The sequence below is a fragment of the Sander vitreus genome, chromosome 13 (assembly GCF_031162955.1).
Source record: "Sander vitreus isolate 19-12246 chromosome 13, sanVit1, whole genome shotgun sequence".
NCBI lineage: Eukaryota > Metazoa > Chordata > Actinopteri > Perciformes > Percidae > Sander > Sander vitreus.
In genome coordinates this window covers 10,803,594-10,825,643 of record NC_135867.1, presented here as the reverse complement: position 1 = coordinate 10,825,643, position 22,050 = coordinate 10,803,594, and the positions used below count along the sequence as shown (strand labels likewise).

Sequence of the window (22,050 nt, the reverse complement as noted above, 5' to 3'; positions counted from 1 at the left end):
CGTTCAGCTGTATCATTGTCTGTCAAATTGCAATTAAATGTCCTTCTGGTCAACTTCACCAACTTGGTCAGAGAGAGGACCTGGCACTCTATTTATATAGCTATCAAATATATGCTCTCACCAATAGAGATCCTTTCATGAAGACAAATAAAAGGCATTTAAGCAAATGTCCACAAATTACACGGTTACAGAGTGTTGTAGCGTGTTCACTTATCGCAATGAATGCCATTTTGCTTTTCAATAAGCCATTTCTCAAATCACATGCTTTTTTTTGTCAATATTTATTTTTGCTTTATTTGGTGATGTGGCAACAACAGCAGCACCCAGAAGGTAATTTGTTGGACCACCATTCACACTGTGAAGTAGAAAAAAAAACAGTACAAGGCTACCAGAGAACAACCAACAGATCATTTCTTTTGAATGAGAAAAGCCAAATAATGAACTACTGCATGACAGTAACTTGTAGTATCTAGTTTCAATATACATTACAAGTAAACTCAACAAAAACTCCTTCCTTTTACACTGAATACATCATAATCCAGCATTCCAATTATTTCTAGTGAAAAGAATGCACTATTTGTCATGTGCCACTATACCCATTTAGACATACTGCAATTTTTACATTTTCATGAATCATCATGTGTTTATTAATAGTTTTCTTCTGCACAGCCACTTTGCTTACAATTCAAATCTGACATTCTTAGCTTAAATGTGCTCAGGAGATGCTTAACAAAATCTCTGACATAATGGCCATCAAAGCAACACAGAAAAAAAAGTTTCTACCCCACAACTTTTGTCATAAAGTAATCCATTCAATATTATTATTATGCAATATTTTTGTATTCATCAAATAAAATAGGAAATGACATGCTGAGGTGGCTGACTGACGAATAGTATTGATTAGGGATGCTGCTATCTGTGTCATCAATAACAATCTCAGAAGAATGACAGAATCGGGGGCGAGTAGCAGGACAAACAGTAGCTCAGGTGGCAGCCACAACAGTTAGTCAATGTCCATTTCAGGGAGCTTGTTCTTTGCCGTTCCCTGTTCCGGGCCTGCAGATGTGGCTTTGTCGGAGTTGCATGGCTGGCTCTCTGTTCCCTCCTGTCCATTAACTGGCCCATTCTCCGTTTTCTCCTCCTTAGGAGGCTCCACCTTGGGCTTGGGTTTGGACACCACGGGGTTGCAGGCTGAATAAAGCTCCTGAGCAGGGAAAAAGAAAGCATTCATTAGAGCAGTGCTTCCCAAACATTTTCTGCACGGCCCTATTTTTGTAGATATAAATATTTTCAACCACCTTTTTTTCCTCCAGAGACCATTTGCTCACTTGATCAGTTTTTTTTTTTAAAGATATTTTTGGGGATTTTTCCTTTATTTAAAACAGCTGAAGGGAGACAGGAAACTGGGGAGAGAGAGAGGGGGATGACACGCAGAAAAGGGCCTCTGGTCGGATTCGAACCCCGGCCGCTGGCAAGGACTGAGCCTAAATGGGGCGCACGCTCTACCAGGTGAGCCGTAGGCCGCCTCACTTGATTAGAGTTTTTAAATGAAATTTCTACAACCAATTTGGAAAATGAAGACTTGTTTTATTATTTCACACTTCCTAGCTCCTACTACAAAACTGCTACAGGCCTTAAAGATGATTGTAATGGTTTGTGTGGGGCTGGCAGTTGTTCTACTGCTGGCTGTGTGCTGTTAATATTTTCTCTTTTTTTAAAGAGATTATTTTTGGGCTTTTGCCCTTATGTGACAATACAGCTCAATATTGACACGAAAGGGCGACATGTGGCAAAGGGCCGCGGGTCAGAGTCAAACCCGGACTGCTTGGGTAAGGACTCAGCCTTAGTATAAGGGGCAGACGCTGTACCAGGTGAGCTACTGGGGCACCCCAGTGTCAACATTTTCTACTGCTTTGTATAACTCATATAATTGTAGACTACCTCAATTACTTGCCCTGGCATTGAGTGCACACAAGTTGCATTCTCGTGTACAAACATGACAACATTAAAAGGTGCACTATGACTTCCTGCATGGTTTCAGCGCGATTTAATTTTTATCTCAAATCATAGGCATCTGTCCTTGAGCCGCTAGCTGCCTGCCCCCTGAATACGCTGTGAAAAAGCCCGGTCTCGGGAGACAACACAGGGGGCGTAAACGTCAAACAAACACTAGGGGGAACAGGCTGTGCACCAAAATACGACAAACCACGTTCCAGAAAATCACAGACAAGATGGGTGGGAGAGGGGGTGGGGGTTAGTGCGTCTTTTTTACTGAAATTAAGGCTGCTGCTCTAAAAGCACCCCCTCCCCCACAAAAATGAAATCGCGCTGAAACCATGCAGGAACTCATAGTGCACCTTTAAGCAATGTTATAATCATGGTCCTCCTGCAAAAGTAGGTGCTTTTGATTTTTTTTCCACACTCTTTTTTTTTTTTTATTATTATTTCACGTGCGTCAAGGTTAGATATTAGCCTGCAGCAAACCAGACTAGCTCTGAGTGGGTTTGGTGAAGCCAGTATTTTTTAAGGTTGTGTGTGTGTGTGTGTGTGTGTGCCTTGAATGCACTCTCAGTACCTTGATCTTGGCCTGGATCTCTATGACTTTGACCACTGGTTCCAGAGTGAGGTCCTGATTATTCTGCTGGTTCATCTTGCTGTTCATCCAGACCATGGCATCCTTCACCTGCTTGTCCACCCGAGTCACCTCTAGCTCATCAAGGTGATCGTACAGCTCATCCTGTTGGGAGAACACACACACACACACACACACACACACTCTTAATGGAGAGATGGCAGAGCAGAGCAAGGTGGCTGCCCATGGACAGGCAACCCGAGCAGTTAGCTGGTGCCTGGCAGGTGAACTGACTAGGCTTGGACCGGTGTAAGGCCGCGTTCAAACAGCCTGCGTCGGCCATCAGACGGTCCTGCAAAAACGCAGGTCTTCCCATTCATTTTGAATGGGGGGAGTGCTTTTAGGCCGCAGAGGGGACAAGCAAAAAAAAAAAGCAGCGGGCCTGTGGTGAAAAGTTGAGACTGACTAAACTTTTGGAGAAACGCAACCCCACATAACAGTGTTACTCGCATGGCTCCCATTATCCTCCGTGACACGCTCTCTTCCACTTCGCCTGACAACTCTTCTCCAAAACAAACAGCTCTGAGATAACAGAGCTCAGCCCATAGCTCCACTCACTCAAAGCAGATAGTATGCGTGAAATAAAAACAGGACACGTAATTTCACTGTGTGTAGTGTTTAACTACGCTAACTAACCGCGTGTTGTGAACCGCGTGTAGTGATTAAAAAAAACAGGCAACAGCTGTGTCTCAAAGACCGGGCAGCAGCCGGGACGTTGAGAATCCACGCGCAAGAGGTGATGGGTAGTTCCAGTCACTTCGTCATGTATTCACTTCGTTGAAACAAGAGAACAAAGCCTCACTGATGTGAAGAACAGGACAGAGATACATATATAAAACCCCGTCTCTGCCCGGGCATGCCCCAGCTGCCCGCACATTTGTTGACAAACTCTGACGCGCACGCGACGGTGAAATGGTGATTTATTCCTTTAAATGTGAATAAATGACCAGCAGCAGCAAATGCTCTTTCCGTTGTGATTGGTGGTATCTTGACAACTCGCCGTTACCTTGTTTCCTACAGACTGTGTTGATGCGACTTGTACATTACAGCCACTCAAACAGGACAGAGCAACACGGAGGATATTTTAATTTTTTTGGAAGACTTAATTAAGGCGGCAGGCGCATGTTGTTAAGGCGGGCCGCCTAAACTGGAAAGTGCTGCGGGAAACACTGAAGCTAACGTTAGCCCCCAAATAAATGTAGCAAGCTAACGTTAAGTCAGAGCAACAATAGTTTACTCTATCGGAGCTATGTTTTTTAATACATACAGGACGTTTGGTGGCGGCGTCAGTGATCCTCAGCAGTTTTACTTCAGACTGTAGCAGAAAACTCAGCAGTACTTAATCTTCAGAACGCCCGGGGAAATGTAGCTTGTGTGTAGCTACCACACTACTTGATCAATAAAAGACCTAAGCTACTGAAAAGCTATTTGATTCAGAAACTGCAACGCTATTAAGAAGTAGTTAAACTAGTAAAGCTACTGCCCAACACTGCTTGCAATACAAGTTAGATTCAGCATAAATGCAAATGCTGGTTCAGCCGGTTAGCATCACCAATCGACCCAACTCTAGAACTGGCAGCTCTCCAGCTACCAGTCCACCACTTCATACTTGGTCTGTACGGGGACTTGAAACAATTCTAGTATATTACCAACAAAAGCCAACTAAGCAATCATTTGGTAAGTCAACAAACTTGCTCTCTGTGCCAAGTTACCTTTGCCTTGTAAGCTTCAATGATCTTCATGTACATCTGGATCTGCCTGCCAAGCTCCTCAAAAGCTTTTGGTCTCTCCTCAGCTTCCATGTATCTCTCACATATTGGCTGGCCCATGCTCTGTAGAAAGGAACATCAGGTTTAGTCAGCCAGTCATCCAGCAAGACATAAAGGAAAACAATTAACTTCTGAAAAATAGTGATATTGTAGAGGATACAATCATATACGTATACTCCTGCAAACATAACATCCATGTTCAAAATCCTTTATAAATAAACATGCATGTCTAATTTTTTTTTTATTTTTTTTTTTAAATCGGTGCCTTCAACTTTGGTGCTACATGGATCACTGTCACCTGTACACAAGTCCCAAAACTGTACAGTAAACCATCTTCTTAAAATCTGAGTTCACGTTTGAATAGGAATAATTCTACTTCACTTAGAAACATCTGTCCAATCACACACTGCATGCCTGGTTACCTTCAGTTCAGCCAATTTGTCAATGTAAACTTGTTTCTGTTGGTCCTCTCCGTCTTCATACAGCCAGTTCTCTGTGTCCTCCAGTTTTAACGAGAATGTGTCACGATCCTACACATTATACAAGAAGCAAGATCAAATTCACAAAAAACATGAACAGAACAAAACATTAAACACATGCATTATATCTGGATTTAAGTAAAGATTAGCGGCTGTTAACATGTGCTATATATATATATATATATATATATACATACATACATACACACATACATACACACACACATACATACACACACACACACACACACGTGTGATCCATACTCACAGCTTCATTTACAAACTTCTCCAGGATGCCGTGCAGTTTATCCCTCATTTCGTACACATACTCTTCTACGTTGTTCTTTGCGTCATTCCTCTCCTTCTCTAGCTTATCCTGCATGATCATCTTACCCTGGAATAGTCACAATGAAAGTGTTACTGATTAGTCAGCCGAAGTGCACACCAACAAACCACTTGATGATGGACGGAATTGACTGAATATATTAATTATATTTGGTGATGCTCACATCCAAAGAATCATATGTAATGCTTGAATGTAACGCCATCATGTTTAATTCTAAATGTTCCACTTTCCGATATTTGATAATATACCTTTAACAACAATCAAAACCTTGTGAAATGTGTGGGAAGTGGGAAAGTGAAGAAGCAGTAGGGTGGGGACAAATCTTATCCACCCATTTAGTACATCTTACAATAACATTGAGGGGGGAAAAAAAAAATTTCAAGTCCTTTTAGAGTATTATGTTATTAGATTAAACACAGCTACTGTATTCTAAACATAAATTGTCAATTCTTTTTTTTTTTGCCAGGTAAGTCTCACGACCATATGGCTTGGACAAATACTGTGAGTGCACGCTAGACATTCCAGGTGATTTTTAGAGCATTACCTCATTCTCCACAAACATATTCAGTGTGTCATTGGACAGTTGCCAGTGCAAATTGTTCTCTATAGGCAGCTCCACGGTCTTCGTTTTGACTTTGGGCTTCTTCGCCTCAGGAGGCAGATCGTTCTTCTTCACCTGCTTGGCGTCTTCTGCTGTCTAAAAAAGGAGAGATGAAATCGTTTTTGTATGACTAGGACATTCCTAAAGGCCTTGTTAAATATTTAACATATGTTTTACGTAAGTGGAGCAGAGCATGCAAAATATTCAATAGCCGACAATCTGACTGATCTTATTCTTAAAAAGATGCCTTTACAACATAGCATAAAGCTGTGTGACTTCATTCAGTTTCAGTAATTGCCCACTGGTTAGTGGCCCCTGACTGGAATCTGTCAAGATCCAAATGTGGACTCATACCACAGCACACTTCCATTTTGCGTCAGTCCATCTCAGATGAGCTCGGGCTCAGAGAAGCTGGCGGCGTTTCTGGGTATTGTTGATATATGGCTTTCGCCTTGCATGGTAGAGTTTTAACTTGCACTTGTAGATGTAGCGACAAACTGTGTTAACTGACAATGGTTTTCTGAAGTGTTCCTGAGCCCACGTGGTAATATCCTTTACATAATGATGTCGGTTTTAATGCAGTGCAGCCTGAGGGATCGAAGGTCACGGGCATTCAATGTTGGTTTTCGGCCTTGCCACTCGGAATCATTTTTTTTTGGGGGGGGCTTTTCCCTTTATTATACAGTGACAGTGGATAGACAGGAAAGGGGGAGAGAGATGGGGGATGACACACAGCAAAGGGCAGCAGGTCGGACTTGAACCCGCGCCGCCGCAAAGGACTCAGCCCAGATGGGGCGAACACTCCCACTGGGTGAGCTACAGGCCGCCCCGCCACTCTGGATCTTTTCATGATATTGTGGACTGTAGATGATAAAATCCCCAAATTCCTTGCAATTATACGTTGAAAAATGTTGTTCTTAAACGGTTTAAAAACAAAAAAAATAAATAAAAAAAACACGTCTTAAACTGACCATTTGCTCACGCAGTTGTTTACAAAGTGGTGAACCTCGCCCCATCCTTGCTTGTGAACGACAGAGCCTTTTGGGGATGCTCCTTTTACACCCAATCGTGACCAATTAACCTGTTCACCTGTGGAATGTTCCAAACAGGTGTTTCTTGAGCATTCCTAAACTTTCTCAGTCTTTTGTTGTCCCTGCCCTGCTTTTTTGGACTGTGTTACAGGCATCAAATACCCAAATAACTGAATATTTGCCAAAAAAACAAAGTGTATCAGTTTGAACATTAAATATCTTGTCTTTTTAGTGTATTCAATTGAATATAGGTTGGAAAGGATTTGCAAATCAATGAATTCGTCCTAACTTCATTGGAATTGGGCTTGTAGTTAGAAAATGGGGGGGGAAAAATTGGTCTTAATTATTAATACAAAACCTGTCATTTTAAAAATAAAATCTGTTGATTAGAAGAACTTGTCGAAGTTATCATCCAAGTGTAGTGTTTTCAGTCCTTAACCTGATAAAGCGTTTCCCACAGATTGGCATTTTTTTGCGTTGATCTGCCAAACAATACACTTTTGAGGATTGTTTCTACTGTTTAAATGGTTTGTATTATATTTATACTGATATATATTATTTAAGATGTAATAGCTCTTAGAGTTTATTGCCTCTTTCAATGGCAGAGCTGTGTTTTGGAACACTTTGTTGTTGGTTTCTTAAAAATACTGGTTAGACTGACACTAAGGCTGCGGCACATTTAGGCGATATTTAAACAAATAAGGAAGGGAGGAAATAAGGAAAGAAAGACGGAATCTTCCTTCATCATTTCCTTCCTTCCTTACTTCATTTCTTAATTCCTTTCTACTTTTGTTATTTCCTTACATCCTTCTTATTTCCTCGTTTTCCTATTTCCATACTTTATTCCTTCCTTGTTTACCTCCTCCTTTCCTTTCTAACTTCCTAGTACGGAAATAGAGAAAAGGAAGGAAGTAAGGAAAGCAGTAAGGAAGGAAGAAACAAAAGCTGGTAAATTCAACCATACACAGTATCGTAAAAAATGTATTGACACTATGGTGATTGCCTTATCGCCCAGCACAAGGTTACCTCCATCTCTTCAGCCTCTGATTTCTTTTCTTCGTTGTCTCCAGTCCGAAGTTTCTGATCCTCCTGGTCCACCTGCATTTTGTTCTGACACACGGTAACAAAAGGAAAGACATAGTACATAAATATATAAAAGACAACATACGGCATTCTGCGGCTGGTTTTATCCAAACTTTGGGTTTAGAAAATGTCAGCGTGAAAATCACAGAGAAACACCAACCAAACGCGTATTTGTAAGAGGTTGTAACACTGACTTTGACTTGACAAGATTCAATTGGTTTGTGCAAATCATTTTGTATGTCGATTTCTGTTTATTCAAGACAAAACATTCTTCTCCCTCCAGGAAGTTTGCTGCCTTTTATCACACCACAAAGTCCAAATATGTTGTTTTTTTTAAGTTTAAGCCTCTTAAAAGGTATTTGTTGCAGAGCCTTTTGAGTGACATTCAACCAGAAGAACACTTATGACATTATTTTAAAGGAAAAGGGCCAAACTCTGGAGCACAGATGGTAATGAACAACCCAAAATAAAATGCCAAACAAATTACAAAGGAGGCATTAGCGAGAGATAAATGCAACCCCTTGAAGCTGTGTTGAGTTTGTTAAGTCAAGACATCTAAATTCCACAGAGATGACTGTTCAAACTGACAATTAAAAACCAAGGTGTGACATGACTGACTGTGAACAGGATCTCTGAGGTGTAACACAAAGCTAACAGCATACAAAAACCAGGAGTACAGTGGTGTGAAAAAAGTGTTTGCCCCCTTCCTCATTTCCTGTTCCTTTGCATGTTTGTCACACTTAAGTGTTTGGAACATCAAACCAATTTAAACAATAGTCAAGGACAACACAAGTAAACACAAAATGCAATTTGTAAATGAAGGTGTTAATTATTAAAGGTGAAAAAAAAATCCAAACCATCATGGCCCTGTGTGAAAAAAGTGATTGCCCCCCTAAACCTAATAACTGGTTGGGCCACCCTTAGCAGCAACAACTGCAACCAAGCGTTTGCGATAACGTGCAATGAGGCTTTTACAGCGTCCTGGAGGAATTTTGGCCCACTCATCTTTGCAGAATTGTCCTAATTCAGTTACATTAGAGGGTTTTCGAGCATGAACGGCCTTTTTAAGGTCATACCACAACATCTCAATAGGATTCAGGTCAGGACTTTGGCTAGGCCACTCCAAAGTCTTCATTTAGTTTTTCTTCAGCCATTCGGTGGTGGACTTGCTGGTGTGTTTAGGATCATTGTCCTGCTGCAGAACCCAAGTTCGTTTCAGCTTGAGTACACGAACAGATGGTCGGACATTCTCCTTCAGAATCTCTTGGTAGACAGCAGACAATTTCCTTTTACGCAGTGTCCTGAAGCAGCAAAACAGCCCCAGACCATCACACTACCACCACCATATTTTACAGTTGGTATAATGTTCTTTTTATGAAATGCAGTGTTCCTTCTACACCAGATATACTTGGACACACACCTTCCAAAGAGTTCCACTTTTGTCTCATCGGTCCACAGAATGTTGTCCCAAAAGTCTTGGGGATCATCAAGATGTGTTCTGGAGAAATTGAGACAAGCTTTGATGTTCTTTTTGCTCAGCAGTGGTTTTCTCCTTGGAACTCTGCCATGCAGGCCATTTTTGCCCAGTCTTTTCCTGATGGTGGAGGCATGAGCGCTGACCTTAACTGAGGCAAGTGAGGCCTGCAGTTCTTTGGGACGTTGTTGTGGGGTCTTTTGTGACCTCTTGGATGAGTCGTCGCTGCGCTCTTGGGGTAATTTTGGGCGGCCGGCCACTCCTGGGAAGGTTCACCACTGTTCCATGTCTTCGCCATTTGTGGATAATGGCTCTCACTGTGGTTCGCTGGATTCCCAAAGCTTTGGAAATGGCTTTATAACCCTTTCCAGACTGATAGATCTCAATTACTTTCTTTCTCAATTGTTCCTGAATTTCTTTGGGTCTCGGCATGATGTGTAGCTTTTAAGGATCTTCTGGTGGACCTTACTGTGTCAAGCAGCTCCTATTTAAGTGATGCCTTGATTGTGAACAGGTGTGGCAATAATCAGGCCTGGGTGTGGCTAGAGAAATTGAACTCAGGTGTGGACAACCACAGTTATAGTATGTTTTAACAAGGGGGGCAATCACTTTTTCACACAGGGCCATGATGGTTTGGATTTTTTTTCTCCTTTAATAATAAACACCTTCATTTACAAATTGCATTTTGTGTTTACTTGTGTTGTCCTTGACTTTTGTTTAAATTGGTTTGATGTTCGAAACACTTAAGTGTGACAAACATGCAAAGGAACAGGAAATGAGGAAGGGGGCAAACACTTTTTCACACCACTGTATATGTGTGTGTTTCTCTGTCTCTTTCTAACACATCACAGGTCATTATTTTCTTACACTTTTCAAATACACACCTCCTCCTCCTTCCCTGTCTGGTCTGTCTCCATTGGCTCTTCCCCCTCAGCAGTTTTTATGACCTCTACGAGCGAGGCACTCGATACACTGAACATGCCGTGAACGTTGACCCGAACTTTCACCTTGATCTTTGCACTCTCCCCAGATGCCTGAGGAACCACATTCTGGATCAGGAACTGGCCTGTAGGGCAGAGGAAATGGTTGCAGGTTAGAATATCTTCTTATTAGGGGAAGGGTAAGGAAGCTAGGCTGAATCACAGGAAAATATATTGCATATCTGCAGTTTCCAGAAAATTAAACTATTACATGTCACAATTAACTAGGGCTGAAACGATTCCTCGAGTAACTCGAATAATTACTACAAATCCTCGATGCAAAATGATTTGCCTGGAAGCTTCGTTTAATCAATGTTACCAACGTTGTATCGCTCACGGTGTTTCCGCACACCGGGCTGACGCTGCTGGCGACACACGCCATGAAGACGGACTGCAGCGTAAATAGTGAGGGGCTAAGAGAAGAGACAGGCTGGAGAAAACGACAGAAAATGTCCAAAGTTTGGAATCAGTTCAAACGTAATTAAAACGAAAACTCTGTATAGTGTCTACTGCAAAACCAAACTAGCTTACCACAATAATAGCACGACGTCAGTGCTTCAGCATCTCAACAGAAAACATTGAGTCTAACTTAATCCTCCATTCCACGAAGCGGTCCCGACAAAAGTAAATCACAGAGTCGTATGGACGATGAAACTACACCAAACACAACAACAAGAAAATACGTAGCAGTGACCACAATTTGATCTAAAGAGCCGGAAAAACAGCAAATTGTTGCGCACCATTTTCTCTCACTCTCTCTCTTCATGGAGAAACAGCTGGTCAACGATCTACTAGCATAAGTGTAAGGCCTATATACAGATCAGTCTCAGATTGAAACTTGTAGTTCTAAAAGTTAAGTTGCACAACTTAAGGTAATGTTTATGTATGTTTAATGTAGGCCTTAGTTTGAGGTTGTTATTGCATTTCAGAAAATGTTTTCTTTAAAAACAATGTAATATGGCACTTAATGTTTATTTTTTTGAGAGACGATATTGTAAGCAATGTAGGCAATACAAATTAAACCCAACTGTTGTATATTATTGCTCTTCAATAAAACAAAAGTATTTTGTATCCGATTACCCGATTAATCTTTGGAATAATCGGTAGAATACTCAATTACTAAAATAATCGATAGCTGCAGCCCTACAATTAAAATGTTTTAGCAATCATCAGCATTAACATCTTGTGACTAAAGGCTGGATAGAGTTAGTTGATTAATGGGTAGCATCATTCAAACTGCAAAGAAACTGCACCCACTCAAAACTAGGAGTTAACATGGAGCTGGAGCAGTTAAGTTATAAATTACCTAGTTACTTATAACTACACTTTGGTGTACACTTTGGACTTAAGGGGAACTTTTTGTATTTTTCAACCAGGGGTCTCATTACAGAAACTTCCTCTTATCTTAGTTTAGGATGACATTGAGGACTTTTGGTATTACAGAAACATGCTTCCTAACTGCATTTAGGAAAACATTAGGATTGCATAGACTGTCCTGAATACAAAATAACTGCCAGAAATGGCAGCAGCACGGTTGTTAGGTCTGTATGGCTGGTCCACCTTAAAAAGTCAGCCCACCTTAAGTGAGCCTAAAGCGTGATTTATGCTTCTGCGTTAAATCTATGCCGTGGCTACGTACGTACGTGGAGACACGGACCCTACGCCGATCCTACGCCACAGCCTGACGTGCACCTCTCGAAAAATTTAAACTACACGTCACGGCGGCGTAAGTCGCTCGCCCGTGACTTGGTAGCATTGCATTTCCCCCTACTCATTTCCTGGTTCTCCTTCTCCATAAATAACATGAAATCAAGGAGAGGGTTAACGTTTCCTGCTACAGATTTCCCACCGGGGTCAGAAAGCTCAGGGGAGACACTCCGTTTCTTTCACTATGACTCTAGTCGGCACTTGCTCCGAAGCTCATCGCCGCCACTCTCTCACTCACTCTCCTACACACATACATGCCGCCCCTGCTGAGATCGACGCACACACCAACGCACAAGTATAAACTTCGGGCCACTTACGTAGGCTACGGCGAAAGCTCTGCATGGAGCGTCCCCACAACCATGAATCAAGCTTAAGCCGAAGTTGTTGCTAGCTCCGTGGCTAACCCGCTAATCCCCTTCACTTCAGTCAGCAGGTGGCAGCAAGACACAGAAACTTGGCTTGCGTCTTGGGAGGTGTAGCATTTATTCACTGACAAATATACACACACTGCACTGTTCTACATTCACAGCTATAACCACACACACACACACACACACACACACACAACTTGCAGTACCTATAGTGCCGTTGGGGTAGGGCAGCTCCTTGGGGTTGTTGTAGTAACCTTCAAGGGTGAAGGGCTCTTTCCGGAAGAAGGTCAAAACTTTGGAGAAGGGAGCTGCATGGTTCTTTGGGAAAACCTCACAATCACTGTAAAAACACAGCAGGAGTTCAATGAGACAACGAAAGTAAAGACCATTCAAGTAAATATTTTACAGACCTATACTAGTCAGGATTTAAAAAATGCAACTGGCATAGATTTCAGATAGTGGGTGTGTGGTACAAATGGACTATGGGCGTGTGCAGGTGTGGCAGAAAACCCTGCAGGTACAGGTAAATGCATCTGAAAAGACAGGGGAAGTAGGTAGGTGTGGTCTTAAAAACCAATCCCATGCAGACTTCTAACCTCGTCTTAACTAGGGCCAATCTTTTTTTTTTGGCAGTTTGCTGATCATCTGTATCAGCGTTTTATTTGCCCGATAACCGATAAAGTGAATGAATTAAAAAGTGTGCTACTTTGGCTTGGCTACAGCTCTGTGTCTTCCCCTCTGCTCCGCTTTCACTCACCACTGAGTCTGACTTAATGTCCCGCCCACAACACTATCTCACTCTCTTTTACTGTGTATTATGTTGAAAGTTTCTAATTTATTAAATAACTGCTTAAAACATCTAAACACAGTTTTGTGTTGGAGTTTGTAACATTCCAAAATCTTAACTTTGACTTAAAGATTTTCATTTTCACTGTATATGCATATCGGCTCCAAATATCGGTTATCGGTTTTATTAACTACTAATAATCGGTATCGGCCTTGAAAAAAAACTGTATTGGTCGATCCCTAGTCTTAACTGCAGGTTTGGAGAAGATCATTTCAATTCCACTTATATTTTAATATTGAGAGTTGTTCAGTAGTTTCAGCTATTAGACTATCAGTGAGAACTATGGTATAATAGACATAATACAAAATAACAGAGATGAAAACATTAAACTGATATGAAAATGGAATTCTAAACGTTGTAAGGACTCCTAAAAACTATCTCCTTAAAGCTCAAACTCCAGAATATCAGTGAAGCCCATTGAATAAAGAGTATTAGCTTTGCAGAATCTTGTGAAGCACCATGTCCAAACTAAGAGGTCTCCTCCTTCTCCTCCTCCCCCCCCCACATACAAGGCCTTCCTGCTTATATCAGGCGTACGCCTTAGACTACTATCCAAATGCGAAAATGAGAATCCCATGCTTTATTTATTACATTTACACTGTTATATAATTAGCTTGGCTTGTTCTTTTCACTTTTAGTAAATGTTACTGCAAACTAACACATACAGGACATCTATACACTGCTGGGTTCTGGAGATACTGAATATGACGTAAAAGGTATATTTTAATGCTGTGTGTTTAATGTTAATGCTGTGAGTGTTAAGTAAAACAACTCCTTATTTGATGTTCTCAGGTAAGGCTGACAGAGATCATACCTCAGTCCCTCCTCTGCGGCTGAATTCCATTTTAGAGAGATGGAGTAGGGGACAACATCTGTAATGGAGAACTCTCTGACTTTGAATGCTGGGGACAAGATAGCACACTGAGGAGAGGAGGAGCAAAATACAAAAACACAGGTTACCAAGGCTCAAACCTTTGCCTCGAATTATTCTGACCAACAGCAAGAAATTCCGTATCCAACCAAATATTAAATTTCCACTGAAAAAAGAAAAACATTAACCAGCTGATTTGTTAACCTAATAATATACATATACAGTATATGGCAAAAAAATATTTAGAAAACACATGCAAATGTTTTTACACAAATCATTTAAGAACAACAAATAAGTTGCATCACTTAAAACATTATGCACGTGTTTCATATTACTCCCACTCTACTATCACAGCTGTCAGCGACGGAGTTTGCTGTGTGAGTCACCAACAGGACCAACGTGTTGCTGATTCCAGGTGACCTGTACCTGCAGAGCACAGCCTCTAGCCACGGCCTCGTCTGCGTTCAGGGTGGTGCTCAGCTCTTTGCCGAAGAATTTGCTGATTCGCTCTTTAATTGCGGGGATTCTGGAGGCGCCTCCCACAATCTCCACTGCATAGATATCTTCTTTTTTTAGCTCTGAATACAGGAAGCAGGAGAGAAGGATAATACAAAACAATACTGTTGAGGTTTACAGAGTCACAGCTTTACTTTTCAATACTCCGACCAAAAACGTGCGTGTGAACAGCAACACAAGTCTTAAGGTGAAACCACACGTGTCTTTGCATAAAAATAACATCGAGGATATGCCTCTTTAAAATTTTAATCTTTTGGTGAAAGCACATTACTCAACAAATACTACTACTCTGGTATACCCACACATACATATATATATATATATATATATATATATATATATATATATATATATATATATATATATATATATATATATATATATATATATATGTTCTAATTAAATATTTCTCATATGACTGTTCAGAATGGACAAGCAAGAGCAAGCAGAGATAGCGAGGACACAAGGAATGATTAAAGGGAGGCAAGAAGGCAGTGTCTAGAGGGAAGGGCTGTGTTAGAAATATAAGCGAGTGTGCACGTGCTGACGGGGATAGTCCAGCTGCTATTAAAGTCAGATGTACTCACTGGCTTGTTCCATGACGTTGCGCAGGGGACCCTCTACTTTGGCCAGCAGCCCCGCACACATCTCCTCAAATTGACCTCTGGGGACACATGGTCATAGATTATTAATAGACACACACTGAGTACCTCTAAGTCATTTCTAATTATAGTAATGCAGTTTTTAAAATGTGTGCTCATCTATAGCAGCCCTCTTTAATATTCAGACGAGTCCATAGAAAACAAAAATCAAAAGACTGTAAAGGCTTCACATAATCAATAAATAGAGCAACCTGTCTGCTCTATTTTCACTGGTCCATCTTAAGCAACAACGGCACAAAAACCCATTAATTACAGTGTTTCCCAGGCCCTCATTAATGATTTTTGTTACACCTATTGCATTCATCCTTTTAATTACTAAGGTATCGCTGCATCTTCACCTGTTAAGTTTACCGGAAACATCAATGTCATTCATGAAGCACTCAATGTTGAGAGGCAGGTCTGAAGAGTTGGCACTCATCAGCTTCTTGAGCTTCTCACATTCTTGGTACAGTCGGACCAGCGCCCGGGGCTTGGACTTGACGTCCAGCTTGTACTTTTTACCAAACTCCTCACAGAAGTGGTTGACCAGGATGTCGTCAAAGCCCTTCCCACCAAGCTCTGAATCAAACGCTGTGGCCAGGATCTGATGGTGGTGGAAGACAAGTGGTAAATACTGGAAAATTATCAACTTACTGGATGAATATGGGTGTGAGTGAAGATAAATGAAAAAAGTACATTTGTGCTCAACATCTGTACTCATCTATTCAATAAACAACTTACGTTCGCTACATTAGGGACTACGGTATAAACTTTGGGTCAGGTGAAAAGTATCTAAAAATGTTTATCAATTAAATAAATTGATGTGAAGATAAAGTGTTTCTAGTAAAGCTGCTTTCTGGTTTTGGCCTACTTCAGTTGCAAGGCAGCCCACATATATGGCATTCCTAATAAGCAATAAACGTGTGCAACATGTGGGTCAAATGTTCTTTTCTGCAGATGAATTGTTTTTAAATCATTGGTTTTATCTTTCTTTATAAGTAAAATTATCATAAACAAGTGATTAAAAAAACATTGCTTGGTTACTAGCACTGCTTACCATTCTGTTTTATCTATGCCCACGTATGAGAAAAGAAATTATCAACATTTTGGCAAAACCCGCCAAGAACATAGTGCTGTATCATCACATACTGCCCTAAAAACCTTTTCAGCACGAGTATCGCTTTTCAAAATGGGCACAAATTATTCATCACTCACCTTGAGCTTTCCCTTGTTGAAAGCACAAACTGACACCTGGTAACCAGAGTGGCCCACATCCACAAACACCACTATCCTGGCCTTCTCTTCTGGAGCTGGCAGGTCCTGTTTGTAGATGCCATATGCCAGAGTCACTGCAGCAAACAGGCATTATCTGGTGTTAGTTTGTGCCTCACAACTATGCTTAACTACATCTGACCTATAAAAAAAAAAATCTACCAGACTGGTTACAGCGCAACTTCCCAGGTTTAATTCCAGCCTTGGGACCTTTTTTTTCCATGCCATACCCCTCTCTTGCTCTCTCCCATTTCTACTCTGTCACATAAAGGCAAAAATGCCAAAAAAATGGATCTTTAAAAAAAGTTTTGAAATAACTACTAGACTGAAAATACTTAAAAATAAAATGTAGCCATAGCTTCATGACATGCATTTGTTTCACTACATGATGGGAAAGTTACAAACTAAAGTATAAATCTGATTCTAGGTTTGTGAAAATATGCTGTAGCACTATTGTGAAATATTTACACAGATGTATAGCTATGGCATAGCTCAAACCAGGGAACCTTTACTTAGCAATGCCTTTTGCCAAATACTTAGTTAGAAGTAGACAACTCAATACTTTCTCGTAGCTTCCTTAAAAGAGGCGACTGCTCCGGGAGATAAAAACAACATCTCACACAAAATAGCATCTACTATTGTTGAAAAGCCTGATAACTAGTAACAATGATTCAGACGCTGCTAGTCCTGCATAGAGAATACTTTGTTCCAATGTACCTGCAGTGGTCTCATTCATTAGTCGTAGACAGTTGAGGCCTGCGATCTGAGCTGAGTCCATGACAGACCTTCTATCTGCGTCAGTGAAATAGCTCGGGACCTGGGAGGGGAAAACAATGCAGATGAGGGATTTATGATTGGAACCCCCCAAATAATACAATCAAGTATTAACTATAAGGCAATGATAATGCCAAAGATGTCAACAAGTTAAAACGTATACCTTATTCCTTCTGTGTGAATGATCACTCCGAAAACTATTGCTAAATGAATTGCCTGCATCGCAAGATGTCTGGATAATGTTGTCGTGTTAGTTACCCTGAGTGCCAAAACAAAACATTTCCTTGTGGAAAAGGGCTAAATTTAGCTACTGGCCACAGTAATAATAACATGTTGTCCATCTCTAGGGCTGATGCAAACTGTACATTTAGCTGTTAGCTAAGTAACAGCCTCTCTGTGTGAAATCTGTAACATTACATAACAGATGCTGCTGGTGAACGGTAAATACATATACTGAGCACAGCAAGAAACACACACATCCCACTCTTCACCCAAAAAGGTGCAAGAGAGGAAGTAAAGCTTTCAAACTATATATCTCTCTATATATATATAAATATATAGTGCCTAAAGCTCAAAATGTCACATGAACAGGTGGTAATACATTTATACACCTTGGAGGGCAGCTTTCACTGGGCATTTTATCAACCACACTCCTTGAAAAAGCAAGAGGATGACATTAATAACTGACACTCAAAATAGCAGAGAACTTAAGTACAGAGAATATAAAGTACAGTAAGTAAAGTGAGTCGCATGTCTCTTGAAGCCTCATCAGTCCAATGCCACATCTTTAAATAAACTATGTGCAGTGGTCCAACAAGACAAATGAACACCTCATTAAACATTTAAAGCCAATTAGAAAAGATAGGTTGCCACAAAAAAGCCAAAACACATCCAGTTGGACGTAGATATGTATATTTTCAGACTTATAAATAATGCACCGTACTCTGTTAAGATGTTTTATAGATTTTCAGACACCCTGTTGAAGCCGTAAAACCGCTGCAGATCTCCAGCAATGCTTACCGAGATGACACAGTCCACAACTGGTTTTTTCAGTGCACTTTCAGCAGTCTCCTTTAGTTTGGTCAGCAGCATGCCAGTGACCTGCTCGATGCTGAACACTCTCTCCTCCTCCATGTACATCACCTACAATTGAGGAGAATTAGGAACATGATTACATTGAGGCAAATTGTTTAAATAGCTTATAAATAACTTTAAACAGCTATAAATAATAATGAAAAAGGCCGCCAGTTTCATTGAAGATATTTTAACAGATTGATAGCTCATAAAACAGGCCCTTAGAACTTATGTGTATATAGTATGTAAATATGCAATCTAAAAAACTCTTAATACAAGGAGTGATTCTGTGGGCATCAACAGCTTGATGCAATCTTCTCTGATTTATCAATTCTTCTGAGGACTCACGTTAATTATCTCCACAGAGACACATGTTTTGAGTCTTAAAAAGGTCCTAACACAGCAGGCAGAAGGAAAAGAACTAGTAGCGACAAAGGCCTCACGTCACCTGTGTCTTGGCCAAAAAAATTGCACTTGAACACACCGCAAAGACTACAGTCGACGGCCAGCTAGCATGTACGTTGTGCCCCTGCGTGAGAGGAAATAACTCTCCATGCCAGCAGGCGGCGGGATTCTATTCATCATTCAAAGATGGAAACCGAATATTCAAATCATTGCTATGATACATTCAACAAAACAGTGTTTGCCCAAATCAGCCAGCGGCAGCACAGAGCCTCTGCTTCACTCCCCGCCGAGGCGACAGCAGAGGCCGGGAGATGGCTGGCTAGCTTGTCCATCTCCCGGGCTGTCATCTGTTCTCTCTGCAAAGAAGTCTCCCTGCGGTGGAGAACGGAGGGACCGAGCAGCCCGCTGAGACAAAATGCCAAGAAAATTAATAAAACAGCTTAAGACAGAGGCAAGAAAGACTGTTTTTTAGGATAAAGAAAGAGGACTGGATAGACAGGGGAAGAGAACATAGAAGAGCAGCTATGATTTAGAGTAAAGAGCATTATGTGAGGCACTTCTTTGAGCACAGCAGGCTACAGAGGGGTAAGCAATCTAGTCAGGAATAAGCAGTTTTTTTTATACTTTGTCTGTTAAATTTCATTTTTGATTGACCTAGTTCAGCGTATAGTACCACTGATAAATACAGCACCTGGTTGTTGAGTGCGCTAACCCAAGCCTTACTTTGACATGTTGTAATAAAAGAATGCTTCTTTTTGGTTACCTATGTAATATGAAATATCTAATACAGAATAGGCACCATATTCTTAATCTTACTTTAATACCGATGGATCCAGAGGGCATCTGTGCCAGGTCGTAAACCAAGTTAGACTTGGCTGACTGGACATAGGGGTCTGAAAATGCCCTGCCATGGAATCGCTTGAAGCCCTGGACCGTGTTCTGACAGTTGGTCACCACCTGGACATGATGAAGACATGATTAAATTAAATAAAGTTACCAGTTTCCAATGTCTTGCATTTAATTACAAGGAACTCTAGGGATGTTAGCAAGGCAACTGAATTGATCTTACCTGGCTCTTTGCAGCTGCTCCTATAGATCGATTTCGTGGTCCAAATGATACGAATGACCTAGAAAACATCAAACAAAAATGTTAAGCTACAACATGTATGCTATTACGAGCAACCTGCCTAAGTTCATTGTATTGGCCATATATATATGTGGATACACCCTATAATCATGACAGATTTAATTGGCAGTTAAGTTATTACATGGTCTCATGCCTACACAAGACATCACATTTCATAGCTCAACCCACATAAAACTGGACAGACTGTTTCCCATGTCTGCAGTAGCAACACTAAAGTAAAATTCAATGTGTAATATAAGCTTTCTTAAGATAATTCTTCCACAATGTAGAAAAGTACATATAAGTACAATATCCATCTCTCTCAGTTCACACAGTACTGTAGAAACACAGTCTGAAGTGGTGTGGTCGGTCCACTTGTATCCCAGCGGGTTGTGGTCTAAACATGTCTGTCATCGACATCCCTGTCAAACACAGATGTCAGAGCTACAGTCGCCGACAACATACAAGTGCAGTTGGTGATGTCAAGGAAGGGTCAGTGCAACACGTCTGAGGAAATTGGCTCAAGAGGCGCCAGGCCACAACTTGAAGCAAGATCAGAGTATTAAGTTAAGTTTTATGATGTGGTGTTTTTTTTGCTCAATTTGTATTGATGTGAAGGGCAGAGCACATGGATAGAAGAACATTTAGATAAAAACTAAATAAACTTTAACAGATTATTTAACAAAGTTGTACACTAGTTTTAGGGCAACACTTCGGAAAGGCAATGCTCATCACCGTTTGATTAATATATTACATTATTTTGATTAAATATATCCGTATCACAAGATACCAGAGGCCAGACTGATGCCTTAAAATTGCATATTTGATTTGACCAATAGCCAAAACTCCAAAGTACAGATATATTATTAAATTAAAGCTGCAAGCAGCGATGGACGGTCCCTCGCGCCTCTGCGCGCGTCGGGGTTTGTGGCGGACGCCGCTCCTTGTGACCGTGCATTTGCGCGGCACTCAGACATCGCAAATATAATATTAAAAAATAGAAAGAAGCAAGCCACTCTTCACCATTTTGTTTCTGTAATTAGCAAGTGTTTGGTTTTTTTGTTTCGTTTTTAATCAGTTTAAAAATACTACTCAGAAACATTCACATCACACTTTTTAATAAGGCCTGAATGGATGTTATTATTCCCCCATCAAAACCTGCAAGGATTTAAAACCTAAAATCAATGAAAGAAATCAATATATCTGATGAGGTACTAACACAACACCTAAAGAGATATTACATTTTAAATACAGGATATACAGCCTACTAATTTGTTATAAGTAGTCATATTCTTGAAATCATTAACAAAGTCTCCTTAATAGCGCATGCACACATGACAACACCTTACAAAAAAACAAAATAATAGTTTTTCTAAAAGTTAAAATCATAGAAATAAAAACATTTTATTAAAATACTGTTAAAATAAACTGTAACGTTAGCTATATATTTAGAACAAACTTGCTAGAATATTCTAGAATATACTGTATGATTCCAACAGGCTGTTGGCTACTGTCGTCATCGTTAAGAACATAATGCAAGGCGCACAGTTTGCAACACGGGGGACACCGGTTGGGTCGGAGCTTTCGCCTTCAAGACATGAACAACATTGCTAAGAACGGGACAAACACCGCCCGCTCGTGTTCGTCGTGGGCAAATGAAGCCCGTTTTCAAACTATACAGTAACGGTACTCAAAACGGTAGGCTTAGCTAGCTAACTAGCTAGCTAACTGGGGCTCCACGGTTGATGGGAGAACGAGATGTGTAACGTAACGTTAAGGATTATCTCTAGATGGTTCCACGATGCGCAGCACAATGTTTGCATCAGGAGTCCAATAAATAATACCTGTATTGTAGGTACTTACGGTGTGCATCTGTCGCTGTACTCGTTAGCGACAGTCTCGATCCCTCCGGCTCGGGCTACAGCTACATAGCAGCTTTGAAAGCCCAAGTCAAATCCCACCACTGACATCTTCAGCGATACGTCTTCTAGCTATAACGTTATCTACTGCTCTACTTACAAAAATAAAAACAAACGTACAGCTTTAAACGG

General features: G+C 40.7%; 1 protein-coding gene across 1 annotated transcript; it reads right to left on the bottom strand.

The window, feature by feature from the left end:
• Nucleotides 1–262: 262 nt before the first annotated feature.
• On the bottom strand, nt 263–22,050 carry hspa4a (heat shock protein 4a). Its single transcript, XM_078265748.1, has 19 exons — nt 21,863–22,050; nt 19,943–20,000; nt 19,690–19,830; nt 18,415–18,537; nt 17,338–17,437; nt 16,564–16,697; nt 15,708–15,952; nt 15,295–15,371; nt 14,618–14,769; nt 14,135–14,241; nt 12,680–12,813; nt 10,300–10,481; nt 7,885–7,968; nt 5,771–5,923; nt 5,149–5,274; nt 4,824–4,931; nt 4,345–4,464; nt 2,576–2,737; nt 263–1,204 (listed from the first exon to the last, which is right to left on the bottom strand). The coding sequence occupies exons 1-19, from the start codon at nt 21,967–21,969 to the stop codon at nt 1,004–1,006; spliced, it is 2,514 nt and encodes an 837-aa protein (XP_078121874.1). The 5' UTR covers nt 21,970–22,050; the 3' UTR covers nt 263–1,003.

What these genes read in the sequence shown, in the direction of transcription:
- hspa4a (XM_078265748.1), bottom strand. Translation starts at nt 21,969, where the DNA reads ATGTCAGTGGTGGGATTTGACTTGGGCTTTCAAAGCTGCTATGTAGCT. An exon ending in GTTTCCGGTAAACTTAACAG is followed by an intron (nt 15,372 to 15,707) that starts GTGAAGATGCAG and finishes ATGTGTCCCCAG; the next exon opens with AGGTCAATTTGAGGAGATGT. An exon ending in GCCGCAGAGGAGGGACTGAG is followed by an intron (nt 12,814 to 14,134) that starts GTATGATCTCTG and finishes GTGTTTTTACAG; the next exon opens with TGATTGTGAGGTTTTCCCAA.